The sequence below is a fragment of the Malaclemys terrapin genome, chromosome 14 (assembly GCF_027887155.1).
Source record: "Malaclemys terrapin pileata isolate rMalTer1 chromosome 14, rMalTer1.hap1, whole genome shotgun sequence".
Taxonomy (NCBI): Eukaryota; Metazoa; Chordata; order Testudines; family Emydidae; genus Malaclemys; species Malaclemys terrapin.
In genome coordinates this window covers 14,977,052-14,998,003 of record NC_071518.1, presented here as the reverse complement: position 1 = coordinate 14,998,003, position 20,952 = coordinate 14,977,052, and the positions used below count along the sequence as shown (strand labels likewise).

At 37.2% G+C, this 20,952-nt stretch overlaps 1 protein-coding gene across 2 annotated transcripts in view; it reads left to right on the top strand.

The window, feature by feature from the left end:
* The window catches only part of CDH8 (cadherin 8), a 223,399-nt gene that overhangs the window by 148,561 nt on the left and 53,886 nt on the right, over nucleotides 1-20,952 (top strand). For both annotated transcript variants that reach the window (XM_054049347.1, XM_054049346.1), the window contains exons 9-10: nucleotides 12,467-12,588; nucleotides 19,467-19,584. In XM_054049347.1, coding sequence (XP_053905322.1) covers nucleotides 12,467-12,588; nucleotides 19,467-19,584 — 240 coding nt within the window. The remainder of the gene's footprint in view (nucleotides 1-12,466; nucleotides 12,589-19,466; nucleotides 19,585-20,952) is intronic.

The window sequence follows — 20,952 nt, the reverse complement described above, 5'->3', positions numbered from 1 at the left end:
ACACTGATCAAAATTTACACTATAAAAATGGGCATAAAGGGGACGGATTGTTTGAGAGAAAGGGATAGCATATAAGGTGTTATGAGACCCAGAAATGATAGAGACTAAAATAAGTACAAATGCGAGCAGGTTTGTTAGCTAAAGGACTGAATGTGCTTGACTGATTTGTGAATTGCCACAAAAGAAATGGAGGAAAGTACAAACTGACAATATTTCATTATTGCATTAGCAAAATAAGGGTGAGACTGAAGTGAAGCGGGTTCCTAAACTAGACAATTGCCAAATGGGCATTTGCACCTTGGATATTATGATTTCTGAAGGATCTCTCCCCCCCAAAGAACAGTAGTGCAGAGTACTCGGCTATTTTGATGTGAGTACACTTATTATTCTAGGCAATATGTGATCCAGTACCTTGAAAATTGTGTGTGGTTGATTGCAGGCCATAGCTTGGGAATGGAACAGGGTGGAGATATATCTATAATTGAACACCATGATAGTCAGTCTCCCTGGAACACTTTTGTGGATAGAATGTCCATCTTAAATAATGAAGCTACTCAGAGGAGCATACTGTGAGTTTTAACAAAGGTAGTTGTGGGCGAGAAGTCACAGTACCTTCAGGTTTAGAGGTAAAGGGGCAGATTTTCCCAAGTGCTCAACATGCACAGTTGAGAATAATGGGAACTGCCAGGTGCTGAGCATATTTTAAAATCTGCCCACTTATTAAATAAATAAATACAAGACACCTATTTTATAATAATTTTAGATGTAAAAAGTTTTACTGAAATGTTTTGGGTCAGTTTTCTTCTGGGTTATTTATTTTGTTATTCATTAAATGATTTTTAAATTAAAAATCTAAAACATCCCAGACACCGTGTCATCAATAAAATTTATTTAGTATTGCTGCTATTCATTATACAATTTCAAAGCTAATTATCATTGATAAGAAGTTGTTTTGTATGAGTCAATATTTTATTGCATTTTTAATATGCATGATACACAATCACCATATTAACATTGTAATTGCTCTGAACTGTGGGCTTGATTCCTGACTGTGCTACTCCAACTTTATACTATTGAAGCTCCATTGATTAACATGGAGTTACTCCAACCTAAAACAGGAGCAACACAATGGTGACTCAAGTCCTGTGAATTTACCTGCTAGATGTGTTGTGTCTGAGACTGGCGCCTTAATCTCTTTATCCTATAGAGTAGATTTGTTCTAGTGCTTTTATTATGTGTTTGTTTCAAGTCATATAATGGTGCTACATTATTTTCTGGAAATAACTCATGGTAATGTGTAGAAATAAGAACCCATTACTTCCTAACAATGATTATGATATTGCATATAGCCTCTGAAAATATAAGAAATGCATCAAAGTGCTTATGTTGCTGTGTGCTGGTAGCATTGTCATCCAAGTCTGTTCCAAATGAAGTTTACAACACACATTGCGTAAAGACAAACTTACCACTTCTGGGGTTTGGATTTATCGATAACTCAAATAATAATAATATCAGAATGCAAATCACAGCCAAAGGTGTCTCCTAAATCCCAGCTGTTCCTTGGATTCCATGAAATATCTCCCTGTCTCTTACTTCCATCTGACCCGTAGGGACATCTCTTTCACATACTGGGAGAGTTAACAAGTGGCAGCTGCCACAAGGATTGAGCGGAAATTACTAAGGAGCCGTAAACAGGTTCTAACTCCAGTTAACAGAAAGGCTCACAGAATACAATACCTACAACCTCAATGGCAGGAGGCTTTTTCTGATCAAGGGGAAAGAAAGGGGTCATAGCTCCTTGATGTGTTCCCTTCCTCCTTTGGGTTGGGGAAGCAGGAGATGGGGGCATCACCCGAGCTGAGGGTAGGTTGAAGAGATTCAGGTTTGCCATTTCCCCTCTGCCCTGTCCTGCTTGATGGAGATCTCTCTCCTGTCCAGACCAGCAGCTCCCACTTTCTCACCCATGGAATCAGTGTAGGACTGGTGTTTTTTGGTCTGATGTGAGCATTGTTCTAGTTGCGGTTTTCAGGACTGGGAAGGAATTTCTCCCTCAGTACTGAGATTGGGTGGGAATGGGATTGGAGTTCATCTTCTCCACAGAAGCTCCAGGACCTGTTTGGGTAATTCAGGAGGTACAGTTCACGCTGTCACAACTTAGCAGGTAATCGATGTCCAGTGCAGATAGTCAGTCCAAAGGTGGCCTGGTTTCCTGGTAAACAGGAGACAGAAGTGGACCTAGGGGAAGGCAGCCCCTAAAGAAGCTGTGAATGGGGTTGGGGCTCCTAATGTCTGGCACAGCAGAGTCAGCCCTTAGCCCTCATGCAAGGAGACAGAGGTGGGATTCCAGCAGTGGGCTGGGATCAAGTTTGGAGGGGTGGGGAACTGACAGCAGCCCTCCCCAAATAGGTGGGAATGAGCGAGGAAGGAAAGTGATCTACACTGTATGAGTTATTGCCAGATAATTCCCAGATTTGTATGTAATGTGGTACTAGGATGGAAGGGTGGCTGGGAGAATGTTTGTTCCATACATTTTTTTAAGTATGTGCAGTGGGAGTTACAACAAAAGCAGGATCTTTTTAAAAAAGATTTCCAAAAGCTTGACACTGAGATAGCAGGTTGCAATACAGTTATCCAAGGAGGTATACTGGTAATTTATTTTGAATTATCTATTTGTTTACTCATATTGATGTGTCACATATATCTTAGTTATGAGTCGCAATGAATATGAAGCTCACTGTAGTCAAAATGAAATATACAGAACAATAGTTTCTAGGGACTTTGCTATGTTTGCAATCAGAGAGTTCTGCAAAGAAACAAACACCCCTAATTACTGCTCAGCAGATTTGAAGGGCACTAACAAAATGGATTTCTTAATTCACAGAGGATCAGAGGTAATTACACAGTAACTATTTACTAGGTTGCTGAATAACTGCAAAGTAATGCAATACACAGCTTAATTACAGGAAAAGTAGCAAAGAGGTTGCATATAAATACTGAGCTACATTCTGCTCTGAGATATTCAAACTCACATCTCTTTGACTCCAAGAGGAGTGCGTGTGTATATCTGTACAGAATACGCTGGTTTAATTTTAAATATTGTGGATCTGACTGTGAGCTGGTGTAAATCCGTGACGATCCATTGAAATTAATGGAGCTGATTTACACCAGCTGAGAATACTGTTATATTTTCAAAGAAATTAAATTGGACAATACAATATCAAGAGTAAGGACTAAATCAAACTTCCTTTGAAGTTAGTAGAAAGACTCTCATTGACTTAAAAGAGAGCTGAATCAGGCCTTAAAGGAAAAATAAAAAGTATGTGAAAGATATAATCCATTAATGTTACACCAGGAAAGGGAGGTATACAGGATGGGTAGAATATCAGCAATAAAATTAATCTGCTTGGTCATGTAACTTTAGGGTATTTACATTTCTGTGAATTTTGCAGAGCTAAGGATACAGCTTTCAAAAATGTATTCAGCAACTTCCAAAGACTTCTGTGTTGTCGAAAGTTAAAACTGCACATCTGCACTAGATTGCTGAAGTACTACATGTGTTCACTGTATGGATGCGAGACATGGACGCTTAAAAAAAGGCACTGAGAAATGACTTATAATATTTGAGTTTTGATGTTATGGAATAATTTTTAAAATTAGCTAGGTAACTAAAACTATGAAAAATGAGGTGATGAGAAGGCTGAAATTAAAAAGAACACAATTGCTTGAGACCCTAGGTCAGAGAATAACATATTTTTGTGAACATGCAGGTTGAGTGCAGAGTGACTTAAATTCAGCACTTATACTATCAGGCAAGATTGCAGTTAAAGAAAGAGAACCAACTATGTCAGAAACATCTCCAGATGGACTGGTATCCAAAGGAGAGTGGATGTTTTACAACTCTATCAGGACTGTGAAAGATGGAAGGTGGTGGCTGATAACTTCCATATCAGATATGTCACTTAGAAGAAGAAGAAGAAGAAGAAGAAATCCGTATTTCATAATAGTGCTGGGCCAAATTCAGCAATTGTTATGCTTTACAAAACTCAAGCAAAAATTGAAGTTGCTGAGATTTTTGCCTGAACACAGGCCTGAAGGATATGGCACTAATTAATTAAAATCTTCTGGAGCAGCTTGCATTTTCCACGTCTAAAATTTCTCAAATTCTTCTTATATCAGCAGTGAAAAGAATGGGTGTGAGGAAGGTAAAGTGAAGGAAAAGTATTAGGTACTGTTCCATCATCATTCACAAGTCTTGTACACTGCTTAGCTGACATCGGCCTGTCTTAGGGTATGTCTATGATAGAGTTGGACAGTGTAGCTGCGCCGAATACGAATCTGTCCGAGACCATAGATACCGTTCTTGGGGTGGCTAGCTCATCCTGCTGCTTGCACTGCCACAGTTGCACTTTTTTTTTTTGCACACTCACAATGCTAGCACAGGTATGCCTCATTAAACTGAAATTAACACCTTCCAGCTCCTATGTAGACATTAACCACGTTAGTAGTAGAGCTGGCAGCTGGATCCTGTGAAGAAAAATGTTAGTTACAAAGTAAGTTACCCTTAAAACATAACCCATCCACCCTGCTGGAACTGCTTTCACTAAAAGCCAAGGCTACTCCCGCAGCCCAACTCTGCCTCACTTATCAGCCAGGAAATAATGCTGTCCCTGACATACCACTATCAGGGTTGACATGGGTTTGCAAGAATCTGGGATATGTGGTGGTGATGCGGAACAGAAGGGAGAATATTTTATCTAGTGAGCATCACTGGGAAATATTTGAAAAAGTCAACAGTTAAAAAAATTGGCATCATGTCAATGTGTTATTATAAATAGAAAATTTAAAATAAGTTTGCTTTTGAGTTATTTATCTCCTTCACCTGGAAAATGACTAAAGGACCTATTGGGAGCAGACAATGCTTTCAATCACCCTTATTTTTCCCCACAAAGAATGATTTAAAGGACAGGCTCAAAAAATGTGCTCAGCATTCTTCTTTTCCACATACTCTCTCCAATCTGTATTCCGATAATACATCTCTTCAGGTGTGCTGAAGGTAAATACCATTGGAACATTAATTTGGAACCAATGTTCTTTTTCCTGAACAGCATGTTCTAGCAGCCTTTTCCCTATATGCTGGTACACTTACACTGATTCATGGTGATTCCTCAATGCCAGTATCTCCCCATACTTTTCAAATAGGGAATCTTTTCCTGTAGTATTAATCCTTCAAAAATTACCACTCCTTAATATGACTTTTTTTCAATTCAGAATCCATTGTGGTCCATTATTTTTAATAGGAAAGTTGTAGACTGATAGGTCTTAACCTTAATTAGTTCAAAGTTAGTCTCAGGTGGGGAATTATGCAGTATTTAAGACAAATGGACACATACTCTATGCTGTAATATTTCCACAGTTGGAACGTACCATCTAAATAAAAATTCAGCTTCATAATTGCATCCCTCTTTATCAAGATTTGCTCTGTCAGTTTTATTTGGCAAAGAGTTGTTATTGGGTGCAGTGTTATACAGATAAAGGAATACACAGAGTGGGGAGTGTAAAGTCAAACAGAATAAATTTGTCATATGTGTAGATTATCTTCTGAGACCCATCAGATACAATCATAATAAGGTGTAGGAAACAATCTGTTAAATACAACTTGTTGAGCTTGAAAAAATAGATATGTGAAACAAACTATGTTTCTGGTGTTTGTTTTGTTTTGTTTTGAGGGGGTTGTTTGTTTATTCATTAATCAGTAGTTTAGATTTAGTGTGTTTTTGATTTCTCTATTAGAACTGGAACTTCTCTCGGTTCTCCTATTTCTAATTTCAAATCTTATTATTCTTGAAAGTTCACTGAGCCAGAGAAGTATGAAATAGCCATTTCCAAGCTACAGGATGACACAAAGCTTGTAGTTTTCCAGGATTCTACTTTGTATTTAGATATTGCTTGATTTTAGTTAAAAACAACACAGCTTACTACTATTTAAGCAGAACAGCAATGTAATTTCTGATAATCTATTTAAACAAAGAAAAATAGACGTGGATAAAGGAAATATTAAAGTGTACATCTCTATGCATTAAATTCGGACTTTCAATGAAGGCTGCTGTTCCAGTAGTGGGGGAATCCTTGGCTACCCCTTTATGGCAGCTTTACAGCTGCTTTGCACTACTCTGTAAGTTACATAGTGAAGGCTGAAAACTTCGCTTATAATGCTTCAGAGGGAATAATATCTCATGGTACTACCCACTACACTCAGAACCAAATGTTGCACTTTTAGCAAATTGCTTTTCATTGTTCATTTTGTCTTGTTGATTGTATGGTCTTCAGGACAGGGGCTGTCTTCTATTCTGTATTTTGGTTAGGGCCCTTATGTGCTCCAGAGATATAAATACTAATAAACAACAACAATAGTAATAACTGAACTGTAATATTTTAAATTCAAATGTTATATCTATTTTTTTCAAGGTGTCAGCAAACTTGTTTGGCTATAACAACCAACTCACAGTCCTCAAATAAATCTAAAAGATCATGTTTGGAGGTTTGGAAAAGTTTGATTAGGTCATTTGGCATGTTCTGATTTTCTCATCTCTTTGTACTTTGTGTCAAATGCGGAAGCCCTTTTTAGTCCTTCCTTGAGCACGTTTGCCATTAAAATCAATGGATAGTTTGCCTGAGCAAGGACTGCCAGATTTGACCTTTATTTCCAGGTTCACGTCCAGAGAGTGCTGAAATAAAGTAACATTGCATTAAATTTCTAGTGGAACTTTTTTCAGACACATGTGGTTCAAGTAAACCTTTAAACTTATGGATCTGAACCCAGCTGAGCCTTCTCATATTTTCAGGTTCACTTATCACTAATTGATTCCTCTAGCTCCTTTATACTGTTGCATCCTTTCCTGATGTCTACCTTGTTAGACAATGGGAAGTCAGGTTGCTTTCACCAGTGCCAATTCAGAAGTGTTCAGGGTCCGCAAATCATAGGCAGCAATGGTGACTTCAGTAATTATATAGAGGCAACATGTGCATGTGTATGCACCTAATTTGCAAGTGCAGTGCAATTATTGTGATTACATGTTTGTGGCAATTGTGCCTGCAGATGACCAAGTGGGTGTGACCTTACCAGGACTGAAAATGAGGTCTTTAAGGTGTCTCTTAAAAAAGACTTGCTAAAAATGGCATTGTGGGAGTCCTTGTTCACATCATTGATATCCCTATCAATTATACTTAATTTATAAAGTCATGATTTTATTTCTTTTATTTTAAGTGACAGCCCTGCAAACTCCCTTAGGGTGTGAGAATCAAGCTGGGCCTTTAATTGTTGTGCATAATCATCATCATCAGTAATAAAACCTTTAGAAGCCAAATTAGGCCCATTGTGAAAACTGTTCATTATCTTATGATGTTCTATGACACCAGTGCAACTTCATTGCCCTTAATAGTTTTGCACCAGAGTAACTGATTGGAACAATCCATTAGCTGCATTGGAGGAATAGCCCCCATCATACTCTGTACAGCTTTTCTAATATGTAACAGGGAATGAGGATTCTAAGAATATAGGGCTATAGCTAACAGACAGGTTTGAAGTTGAGAGTCTGATAAATGGCATACACGTGCTTTGCCATAGAGAAAGAGGTGTACACTGGAAGTTCCAAAACAGGAATATGAAAGAAACGTTAACTATTTTATATTCATAATGTATTCATCCTAGTGTAGATCTATGTGTCTGCTTAGTATTTCTTAGTTTTTCACTATTTTAATAATTATTTCTTCTGAATTATACTTATATAGACAGCACTATACATAAGTGAAAAGACAATGCAGTGTTTGAGGTGATAACAAGGAGGCTCAGAGTGATAATGTCAAAAATTGGTGATCAATGTAAACAATATGTAAACCTCTCTCTCTTTTTCTTAAATGACAGTTTTTTTCATTGTAGTCTGAAGAACCCATATAACAAGCAGGGGATATCCCCTTGTTTGGAGATTTCCAAACCAGTTGGGTCTCTCTGTCGTGTTTAGTAAATTAATTTTTTTAATGAATTGTCATCAAGTTTCTAATTATAATATATTTAAATATAATGTTTATATTTCACTTGAAAGACAAACATTTTGGGGACAGTCGCAAGGGACATGAATAATTTCTTTAGAAGCTTTTCTAATTAATTACATTTCTCTGTAATATCTTTAAAATTTGAACTGTCATTGTTTCTTTCATTTAGATAAAAGCAAATCTTTAGTGTTTAAATGTGACACTAGTGCTGAGAATTCTGAAAAGCCAATACATTCATTGTTTATGTATTATCAAGTTAAGATAAAGAAAATGTGCTTAAAATGTTTTGGCTTTGTGAATTGCATATTAACCTTTTTGAATGTGTACTTATTATCAATGCAATGTTGTTATTAATGTGATAAATTATGAAACTTTATGATTCATTGCATTTATCATGCACCTTTTGATGGAACAAGTTTATCCTGTCCAGAGACAATCGCCCCTAGAACTTTTCTTAGGCTATCTAACTCTGAGCAGCTTCAAGCATTAAGCGTTTAACAGATATTATATCTGGTAAACTCACATACCTTATATAACTAGAAATGGAATGTTCCAAGCTTTCCAATGGACACCAAGCATTTGCTTCTAACCCTGCAAGATTTGCTGATATCATAGTTTTGAATCTTTAAGTAAACACTTTTATGTTATTTCAGATAATTTTTAGAAATGTTGTGAATGTATTTAGGGTAATTTCTCTTCCCTTTGAGCAATGTACATTGAGAATCATAGTAACTAAGGCAACTGGGTTACAGGTGGAGGGACATAAAAGATAATCCCAGTATTTATTTTTTAAACTCCGTAAAACTTGTGTACAGTAATTCTCCCCCCTCTCCTTCATAAAATATATGGCATTTCTAGAATGGGTTGTACTGTGGTGTAGTGTAAAGGTTTTATTGACATTTGTTTGGAAATGCCTGCCTGGAGTTTATGTTTAGAGACACTTATTCAGAGGACAAAAATCCCCTCCCTGGGCTTCAAAGACCGAACTCTAGCCCAAGCTATAACATCTGCACATCTAGTTTTAACACAGTAGCCCAACTCCCACGAGCCCGGATCTGTAGACCCAGGCTCTGTGGCTTACTGAGTGAGCTGAGGCTCACTGTGGAGATGTACTCTCTGTGGCTCAGTTTACCTGCCCTATAATGGGTATAATAATACTTGTACTTCACAGAGATGTTCTGATAATTAAATAGCATTTCTGACATCCTTAGAGATTCTTGAATAACTGGTGCTAAAAAGAGGAAAATATTACTATTGTGGTGTCTGATATAGTTATTAATGAAGGTTCCATCATTATTATGAAAACCTGCCTGTTCTTTAACCTGCAATTTCCTGACAGGAACTGATTCTGCAGTACTTACTCAGGCAAAACTTCTGCTCTGGATAATTAGTTTTACCTGAGACAGGCTCTGAATTGAACTCATGTAGTAGGCAGTTCTTCAGAGTGTTGATACTTAATTGGGAAAAATGATGTAAAATAAGGTAATATAATAATAGGATGAAGTTTAATAAGGACAAATGCAGAGTACTCCACTTAAGAAGGAACAATCAGTTGTACACATACAAAATGAGAAATGATTGCCTAGGAAGAAGTACGGCAGCGGGGAATCTAAGTGTCATAGTGGATCAGAAGCTGAATATGAGTCAACAGTGTAATACTTTTGCAAAAAATGCAAACATCATTCTGGGATGTATTAGCAAGAGTGTTGTAAGCAGGACATGAGAAGTAATTCTTCTGCACTACTCTGCACTGATATCACCTCTAGTCTTGGGTGACACATTTTAGGAAAGATGTAAAGAAATTGGAGAAAGCCAGGAGGAAAGCAACAAAAATTATTAAAGATCAAGAAAATATGACCGCAGAGGAAAGACTGAAACAATTGGGTTTCTTTAGTCTGGAGGAGAGAAGACTGAGGGGGACATGATAATGGTTTTCAAGTACATAAAAAGTTTTTACAGGGAGGAGTGAGAATAATTATTGTGTGGCTATGCTGAAAGAAGGACAGGAGATATTTGACATGGGTTTAATCAGGCCGCAACTTTATTATTAGATGTCTGGGACTATCCGGCAGATAAAAGTGTACAGTGCAGGCAAATCCATGTTTATTCCGTAATTACCCAGAGGGCTTTTACCAGCTCCCCCTTTTTTTCCATCCAGGTCCCTCCAGCAAATCCATTGCTGGGAACTTATCATCCACTCCCCCCTCCTTGTAAGAGGGTTAAGATGAGCTATAAGAATGGGAGGTTGGCTCCCTGTCATACCAATCATAGGAGTCCCCAGCCGCTCCCCGTTCATTCCTTTAAGGAACACCTCTTTTTAAGTCCTTTTCCAAGCCATTTATCCAGTCACTGTATACCTTTCCTATGGAGTACCTGCACTGGACATCCGCCCTACACTTAAATAATGAGTTGCAACATATAGCCTACTGCCCATCATGCCATGCATGAACAGAGCTCTTGCTGAATCCACTGTGGGGAAGGCAAAAAATAACCCAACCGCACCCAAGCCAATCTGGTGGTAAAGCAAAAATTCCTTCCCAGTCCCCCTAAGAAAGGGGCGGCTAGTGTAATGCACCCCATCAGGTAAAAACCTGGTATTTTACCACCTAAAAGGGAGGGCAGGTGGGTCCTGCTTCAGCCTGGTCCATGTAAAAAGGAAGGCTTCAGGTGCAGAGCTGCCCCTTTTAAACCCTACATTCCCAGAAGATGAGTCAGCGACCATGTTTTTTGCAGCAGTTTTAATCTCCCCCTCCCCCACCAGCCATAAAGTACTTTTCCCTTCATTCAGCCAGCCAGACACAGTGCCCCCCCACCCCTCAGCCCCCTACTATCCCCCCCGCTCAAAGGTGCAGGGCAGTCATTCTTGTTAATCTCTGCGGATAGAACAAGAAGCAATGGGTTTAAACAGGGATCGGCGACCGTTGGCACGCGGCCCGTCAGGGTAAGCACCCTGGCAGGCCGGGCTGGTTTGTTTACCTGCTGCGTCCACAGGTTAGGCCGATCGCAGCTCCCACTGGGCAGTTAAGCACTGGATTAAATTGCCTAGGGAGGTTGTGGAATCGCCATCATTGGAGGTATTTAAGAGTTAAACAGGTTAAACAAACACTTGTCAGGGATAGTGTAGATAATACTTAGTCCTGTCTTGAGAACAGGGGACTGGACTAGAAGACATATCAAAGTCCCTTCCAGTCCTACACTTCCATGATTCTATGATTCATAGCTGGATTATGAAGCTAGCATTAGGCTACTGAAATACTATTATGGTTTATAACATATTTTTCTATTAACCATTTGGACAATCACTCTTTTAAATAAAAACAACAAGGAGTCTGGTGGCACCTTAAAGACTAACAGATTTATTTGGGCACAAGCTTTTGTGGGTAAAAACCTCACTTCTTCAGATGCATCTGAAGAGGTGAGGTTTTTACCCACGAAAGCTTATGCCCAAATAAATCTGTTAGTCATTAAAGTGCCACTAGACTCCTTGTTGTTTTTGTAGATACAGACTAACATGGCTACCCCCTGATATTTGACGCTTTTAAAAAAAATCATATATTTGCTATTTAGGGGAAATAGTCATAAGATCAGATATTCAAAGTTATTAATTGTCTCTAAAATACACACACACACACACACACACACACACACACACACACACACACACTAATTCAGTGAGGACAATAAAATCTGTCTGTAAATTTCGGTCAAAGTAAAACTCCAATTGTTGCTTTAGCTCAGCTTTCCAAAGAGCTTAACAAGGTTATTTTGCAATGTACACTGATGAACCTTATGCAAAATAGTTTAATATTAAAAATGATGGGGCTTTATTTCCGAAAACTAAGAAGTTCATAGGCCACTTTTCTGGTCAACAATAAATGAATCAGAGTGCTTTAATAATCTCAAGTAATATCCAGTATCATCAACGTCAAGCCTGCAACCCATCTCTCTCCCAATTCGGTCTCAACATTAATCGTATTTGCAATGAAGAAATAATAGATGTGCATTCAAAACTACTAATAGAGTAAAATGCACTGTGCTCTGCCAAAGATAAACAAAGAAATAAATCTATGTTGTTTACAGCCTTCTCTTTCCATGGTATAATGGACTTTATCAATAAAACAATACAAACTTCATCAGAGAAAAATCTAGCAATTTAGGCTGAGAAGGTCTAACGACAAATGCTGTTTGCAGTAGGGATTTATTTGCTTTTTCCTCCCTTCAGTAAATACTGACTATTCATCTTTATCTTTTGCTCCAATTATATAATCCATTGCGAAGAAAGCACCCCAATTAAGCAAAAATTGAGAATGGGCACAGTACACTTTCGACATGGAAGCGTTTTTATATCTTGGGCCCTTTATGGCATCAATCCCAAATGAAATATTCTTACCTTTTATGCTATGTTTTCTTCTCTTAGGGAACCACAGTCAAGTATCCCGAGTGCCTGTTGCTATCAAAGTTCTTGATGTAAATGACAACGCTCCTGAGTTTGCATCAGAGCATGAAGCCTTTTTATGTGAGAATGGGAAGCCTGGACAAGTAAATATCTCCATGTTGTTGATGCTGTGTAATTTTTGTAAATTCTCCCAGTAATCTGTCAGCAAATGTGAGTTGTATCGTATCTCCAAATTAGGTAGATTTTGTCTGGAATGTAATGTTGAGCTAATACGCCCTTTATCTCAAAATATTTGCCTTTGCAGATGTATGAGCTATTATTAGTCACTGCTTAGGAGAAACCTAATTACTTTATTTATAATCAAAATGATGAGGTTTGAACTAAAGATAAGTAGCTTGGGGCATGATCCTGTAAGATGATGAGTTCCTTAAATTCCCATTGATTTCAGTAGGAGTTCAGGGAGATCAACAGCACCTAACAAGATCATGTCCTTGATTAGGAGAAAATTATGAACCTGCCTGAATCTCTGTTCAAATGTCAAACTATGGTGGGCCTAACTCAAACCGTATGTTAGGATCATTTAAGAGATCATTTAAGAAGACCTTCCCTCTTCCTGATTCTCAGCTATGATAAATATCCATCTCATGTAGTTTGGCCGTCTTTTCTGAGCAAGTTGCTTTCTTCTATTGCTCTAGAGTTCTCAGGTTTCACGTGTGTCTGGAAGCGATTTATTATGGGGCGGAAGGAGAAACCTCTGAATATATAATAAAACACCAAAGTGTATGTCACACTGGCACCAAAAGCATGGACCTTAACAATGGGTATGGATAGAGTTTTGGAAGGTTTTGGTTCAGGAATGTAGTCTCAGAGAGACACTTGGTGGGTGATGTGCATCTTGTGATTTTGGTGAAATGGACTATGGATTGAGGAAAGAAGAAGGATACATGCCAGGAAGGGATAAGAGACTTCAAAAAGGTCAGATAAATTTGGTTATGTTTAAGAAGTGAATTCTAACTTTTAGAATCTTCTTCAAAGTAAACCAAACCTCCAAGCATTTTCAAATGTGTCCTTCATTAGGCAGAAGTATAGAGAGTTAAGGGTGAGTACATCACATGCAATTTCAGTGATATGACATAACCTTACATAAAGCAATACAGAACGGATGAAATATAATCATTTTGTCCAGCTTGTGTTTTAGAAATCCACTGTTTTTCAACTACATAATTTATTCTGAGTAGTGACATTTTAATTTTAAATAAACAGCAGCTGACAGCATGACACTAGAGTTGTTAATATGACTATTCTTGTGCCTCATGTGGGTGTTAGGCGTTAAACTCACTATTTGCCAAAGTATCTTACCTGACAATAGAATCAGAAATTGTTTTATTTTAGTAGTACTGTTTGAGAACCTTTTTGTGCCAAGATTTGATTGTTGTAAAAGATCAATGTTTTGACCTTCCAGCTACTTTTTTCCCTTACTGTCACAAATGCATCATTTGAGTAGTAAACATTCTTTATAATCATTGAAAATAAGCTTATTGTAGTCTCCTTTTAGAGGGTATTTTCTTTCCAGAGAATATATTGATATTTATACTCCCAAATTTCAGAGTGGATTTTAGATCTCCATAATCTCTGTTTCCAATATTGTATTATGCTAATGATTACATCCACATCTAAGGCTTAGTGACTGTTCTCAAAATGTGAGCATGTACTAGATGTAGCTTGAAATGAGAGAGAGATATTCTGAATTGGTTTTAGTATCCATCCATCTCAGCATTTGTACCACATTGGAGTTGGGTGAAAAAAAAATCACAATTTCTTTTTTTCCCAAATTTTTAAATTAAAAAACTCAAATAGCTGATGGAAAACCAGTAACAACACTGACAAAATCACTTAAAATTTTTTTCATGAACACTTTAAAATGTTATCAGAAAAATGTAACCAGCTCTATACTGCCCTAATCACCGTAGTATCAGACTACCACAAACATTAGTAAGAGAAGAGACAGAGAATCCTATGAAATAGCGGATCGTCCTAATTCCCACACTGGGGCATGTGGCCCTGATTCTGCAACTTATTCTCCATTTTTTGCCCCAGGACAGGTGCAAGTATCCACCATTGCACTGTAACTTACAGGAGCAGGATCTAAATTAGCAGTCATACTACGCAGCACACAGCTCATCGCAAAATCTCAGCAAATACACTGGCTGTTATTTTACTTCTTTTAGTATTCTGTGTTAAAATTTTGCAAGTAAACATATGGACAAGTCAAGGTTTTCATTTTTTTTTAAAGAAACTGAAGTTGAAATAATGCTACATCTCCAAGCCATAAGAAGATTAACATGAGAAAGTGATGCTGTAATACGTAGTATCTAAATCCTAATTTAGCTGGGTGTTTAAAATTTTAAAGCAGCATCATTGCATGTGAAGAAAGGGTCAATAGCTTCATGCTACATCAGTATATTTACATTTGCAGTTTAACTTAAACCTAAGTTCAAATTGAATTTGAATCACCTTAAGGGAAAAGATTACATCTGAACCTTTTACCAAACCTTATTTGCAGTCCCTAAATATATTGACTGAACCATCTATTACAGTTCAGTTTTCCAAGTGTTCTATTTTGGGTCCTGATACAATTGAGAGTGGCAAGCGTGGCTGCTGGTGACGTGACAGAATGTATTAAAAACTGTTGATGTATAATATTGCCAGATGAATTTTCTTTGCTTTTTATTCGGAATCTGTAACAGCAAAACACAAAACTCAAACCTGATAGAAAAAGTGTGTGCGCACATGTATACGTGTAGCTCTTTGTACATTTTACATACAATAGGAAAATACTAAAAATGTCTTTCTGAGGGGAAAAATCTGATTTATTGTCAAGGCATTTTCCAACTTGATGAAAAGCAGTTTTTGCCTTTCATATTATCCCTTGCTAGCTACAAAGTTCAAATTACTGTAGACCCAGCAAGCCCGTAGGCCTTAGGGCCAGGCTAGTTTAAAATAGAATACAACTTTCTCAGACATTTTGTCTCTAACTTGATTCTACATAGTTGTACTAATAGTGTGCAGTGTCAACCAGTCCCATGTGAGGGAGGGGAAGACCATGCTACTGGTGAAGGTGGGTTCTAGCTGCATAGTCATGGAGACAATTGCAAAGACCGGGGTCCACTTCTACGTTTCTGAGAATCTGCAGGATAGTTCAGTTGTAACTCATAGTGTGCCTGCACAGCACACTTCTGGGAAAGTTTTGTAGTCTGTGATATTCTAGTCACGGGGAGGGTTACAAATAGTAGAAACTAGACTTTAATTTTGAGAATGCCTTTCCTTCCATTTTCTACCAATGCAAAGTTTTGTAATCGCATAAAACCATACTCTATAATGCTGCTCTGCTCTGGTATGTTTTGAGTATATTAAAACTATGCTGTGCATTAAAATCATACAGAGATAGATACATTATATTTGCAAGATTTTGCTATATACCTTTCAGTAGCATTCACTATTACTATACTGATATTCTTCTAGCAATGCTATAATTTTAGGCATCTGTGGCTTTGCAGGAATGTAATACAAGGTTGCAGAATATAACGATATGCGGTCCTCTGGGATACCTATGCTATTAATTTCAATTCAGATATGCCTGTTAGGTAAGATGTTAATTTAGTGCTCTCTTCCTTAAAACATATACATACTCAATTACATGCACAAACTTTGTTAACAGAAAATCAAGGTTGAAATTTTATGTGGAAAAATATTGAGGAATTCAGCAACCTTAAGGGTAGCAACCTGACATATATGCATCAATAAGTCAGAGGTTTTAAAACTATCCTTTATGAACCAATTTTATTCTGTGGAGCTCCTTATTGTGCTGTTCAGAATCATTTGAAAATCCTGTGAGGAAACAGGAGGACAGGTCAACTACAAAGCAGTTAATATTACTGCACATATGTTATATGCTGAAGAAAATCCTTTTGTAATGCATACACAGAAAGGAGTAGAGTAAGGTTGCTATGGGAATGCTAACTCCTAAATTCTTGGCTTGTGCTAGTAAAATAACAAATGTAACATTTTATTAATGCTAAGTTTTGACTATATTTTTTGTATATTTATAAAAAATAATTGATAACATATGGGTGAGAATAATTTCAATGTAAGGAATACGTTTCATAGGAGATTGAGAAGCATTAAATCTGTGCACAAAAAACAATGTATGTGCCCACAGATTCCACTTCTTAAATATTTCCAATCTAAATAATGACCTGAACTATCTTGCATAGTTTCTGGGATCTGAAAAGTTCATGGCACTATGGTGGCTGGCTAGTGACTTTTAGTTCATTGAAACCCTGGAGAAGGAGAGAAATAATTAGAACCAATTCTCCCACATAACACTGGAAAGAACTACAGTTAAGCAACCAGCAAGATATTTAAATTGCATACCCATGTGATAAATTGCATTTATCATGCACACTTGAGCACCTAAATTTCACTCTGCCCACAAATAGATTTCCCCATTATGTCTTCCAATAACATTCTAAACCTCCAAGTTTCAAAAAGTCACAGTTTAAAAAAAAACCCTCGCACAACAATGTTTTGTTTCCTCCAAAAATTGGAATTCCATTCCAGCCTGCACTGCTTTAAGACCCATGATCAGCAATATTCAGTCCTGAGCTAGAAACATGGTCTGATATTTTACAAACCTACAGAGATAGAAATTGGAACTGAACACCTCTGAAAAGGGAAAATCCCATATTTGCAGTGGGACAGGCAACACTTGCTTCTAGCCTTGAAGATCCCCTGATACAATTATTTAATTGGGAGACTTTTTATGTAGTGAAAAACGACTTTAGGTTATTGTATAGGTATTTTTGTTTCCCCTTAAGCACTATATATTTGAAGTTATGGCAGCTAAATCTTTGCAAGTGGAGGAATATAAAAGTTAGGCCTATATATAAAATAAATAAAATTAGCTGAAAGCCTTCGTCAAGTCCAGTGAAGCCACAGTGAGTACTGGAAGAAAATATTAGGAAACTAACAAAGTATACAATTATAAAATGTGCACACCGCCAAATTACAATGTAAGCACAAGTGAGAACTATGGCTTATATCACCTAGCTCAGACATACCATTCTCCCTCTCAGTTGTTTGGACCTAGCACCACTCTGATGCTTGCTGCTGCCTGGGGCCTTCTCTTTTGCGCAAGTCCCAGCAGCACGTCTTCCCCAACTCCTCCGTCCCCTGCCTCTTGCTGCTGTGGACACTCTCTCTGCTCTAGGGCCATACGTGAAGACAATGCTCAGTGGTGGGGTAGGTCTGTGTCCTTAGCCCCAAGACGCTTGCAGAGAGCCTTGCCTGTGTACCCAGCCCTGAAAATTGCTGGACTGGAGGAGCATCTCGCTTCATTGTGATGGCTCCTCTTGCCACAATCCTGTTACTCTTAAATGTATTTGTCTCAGGATGGAGTTTCACATTTTTAGTTGTTATTATGAGGGTTTTGTTTGTTTGTTTGTTTGTTTGTTTGTTTGTTTGTTTTAGGGTCTGATGCTTTTGGCAATAAAGCAATAAAAGAAAAGTTTTATTGACTTCAGTGGAGAAAATTTAAATAATACTCATTAAGTTTCTGATCCTACATAATTGAATCTAACAGCAAAATTCCTATTGAGTTCAAGAGTGCAGTATCAGGCCCTGAGACCTGTGTCTAGGTCCCTATCTCTCCCTGTCTCCACTTCTTCTGATGGGGAAATATTTGGAATCAAGTAAATCTGTCCTAAACTTTAAACCCCATTAAATTCCTCTCCTACTTTTCTGGAAGTGTTCTATTCTTATATTATTCTCCCCTGTCCTTTGCAATCCCATTTGGCCTGGAGGAAGATCAGCAACTGTACCTGCAGTGCTAGCATTCCATATACACCACTGAATATGGATGTTGTGCAGAATAAGTGCAGTTGATTTTCAAATTTTCCTAACTTTGGTATTTAAAAACAACCCTCCCCACCAAACATAGCTAAAATAGCACCATATTCTGGACAATGTGCAAAGCATCCTAAGTTGAATGTGTTAAATCAAACCTAGTTTTGTGGGGATTTTTGCGCAAGAATTGTTAAGCATTTTATTAAAAGAAGAAAAGGTTTTGATTGTTTTTTGCAATTCCATACATTCTGAAATGGCTGGTCAAATTTTATTCTAACTTAAAAACTGAGTATCACTGTTAGGTTGATATTAGACATGCACAATTCCACACAAAAAAGGTACATTTTTAAGAACTTTGTTCAGCTCAGGGGGCAGAGAATGGTAGTGGAGGGAGTTTTATGGCTGGACTGTTCTAGGCACATTTCTGTGCAAAGCTATATCAAACCATGAGTAGCCCAGGAGACACTGTGCCTCAGAGGCTACCACGTATGAGGAAAGGTTACAAAAAATGGGCATGCTTAGTCTTGAGAAAAGAAGACTGCGGGGGCATCTGAAAACAGTCTTCAAATATGTGAAGGGCTGTTATAAAAAGGAATGTGATCAATTTGTTCTCCATATCCACTGAAAGTAGGACAAGAAGTAATGGGCTTAATCTACAGCAAAGGAAATTTAGGTTACATATTAGGAAAATCTTTCTAATTTTAAGGGTAGTTAGGTTCTGGAATATGCTTCCACGGGAGGTTTCGGGAGCCCCATCATTGGAGGTTTTTAAGAATATGTGGGACAATCACCTGTTAGAGGTGATCTAGGTTTACTAGATCCTCCCTTATCACAGTGGGCTGGACTTGATCACTTCTCGAGGTCCCTTCCAGCCCTACATTTCTATAGGATCTGGGCAATCCACATAGAAGTTTAGGTATGTGTATGGGAGGGTTCTTACACTTGTGAAAGTAGAAATCAGAATGTATCCTATATAATAAAGAATGTCCTTTTCATCAATGAATGCAGATTTTTCAGTATCTTTATATATAGCAGGTTAATTTATAAAACCTGGTGTTGGTGATCAACAGAACTTACGTTGAGGCTGTACATTTTATGTAATCTTTTTCTATTGCAGGTAATTCAGACTGTCAGTGCCATTGACAAAGATGATCCTAAAAATGGACATTTTTTTCTATATAGTCTTCTTCCTGAAATGGTCAACAATCCAAATTTCACCATCAAGAAAAATGAAGGTAAACATAAAACGTATATAGTGTGTCACTGTATAACTTATTTTATTTCTCTTTTGCATTGCTTGGTTGACTTCCATTTACTTTACCAATCTGTCACTTGAGCAATTAGAATGTGGTTTATCTGTGTAATGGTACCATAATTACACATCTATTTCCAATATCTGTACAATAGATAAGAAGAAAACTAAAATGAAAACAGAATTTAGATCCAGAAAATAACTCATTGGGTTACATAAAACTTGAACAGAGGGATTTAATTTGTACTATGCTTCTATTGATTTTGAGATAGCAGAGAGAGACAGAGATTGTAAAATAAATGGTTAAAGCTATGTTGATAAATAAATATTGAACACACATTGGCTCACATCTAGTCAAGAACATCTAACTAAATGTTTACTAAATCCCCAAAGGGAAACACATTTTAAGCCATCTTGGTGTCTGTGTACAGATTCTGAAGTACTAAAGTTAAACGCGTTCTAACTAGGATGAGAAAACTATTCGGTCAGCAAAGTCTTGAAGGGCACTTTGTTTTAGAATTGCTGTTTTATAGCACTTCTGGAAGGGCATAGTCTCATTGTGTAATACTATAGAAGTGGAATTCATTCATGGTGGGGGGAAAAAAGAAGAAAATTTAATCCATTTTGCTTTTTTTGAGTAATAAATTTAGTCTGATCCTTGTTCTTGGCACACAGCTATACCTGAAGGTCATATAGTGAGAGAGCTGGAAATGATCACAATAATTCTATAAACAGTGCATTCCTAGGTATTTGTATGTCAGGCAAGGGTTTTCTTTCTCATAACATTGCATCCTGTATTTCAGTCTCTTATATCATGTTTGTGCAATGATTACGAAGGAAATCAAAATATGCTAGTCAGCCTTGTTAGTATTAATATGAAATTTTATTTGTGTGTATAAAGGAAATATTTAAGCATTTAAGAAGAAAACACTATTTTCATACCAATTGTTATTCTAGCTGTAGCAGCCAGTGAAGTATGTTGGTACTGCTTTGATAAATATGGCCTTATAAAAAATAAATTTCTGAACCTATTTAAAAATATCATGGTTTTCGCTTTTTGGATATGTTTATTGTAGCATTATTCACTCTAAGTTTATATATATTCTTATGAATGTATCTTTACAAAGGAAATTAAAGAGTCTTTATAGGACTGTATTCTTAATTAGTACATTCATTATAGAAAATAAAGTGACTAAAAAAACCTTCTTCATAGTCCAAAAATCATAGAACACAATTTGAATTAAGTGCCTTAAATATGAAGCTCCCATAAACAGTGGATTACCTTCCACAGCACGACAGAATAAACAAAGGTTTTTACATTTCTTTTTTGGAGTGTAGACTATCCACTCAT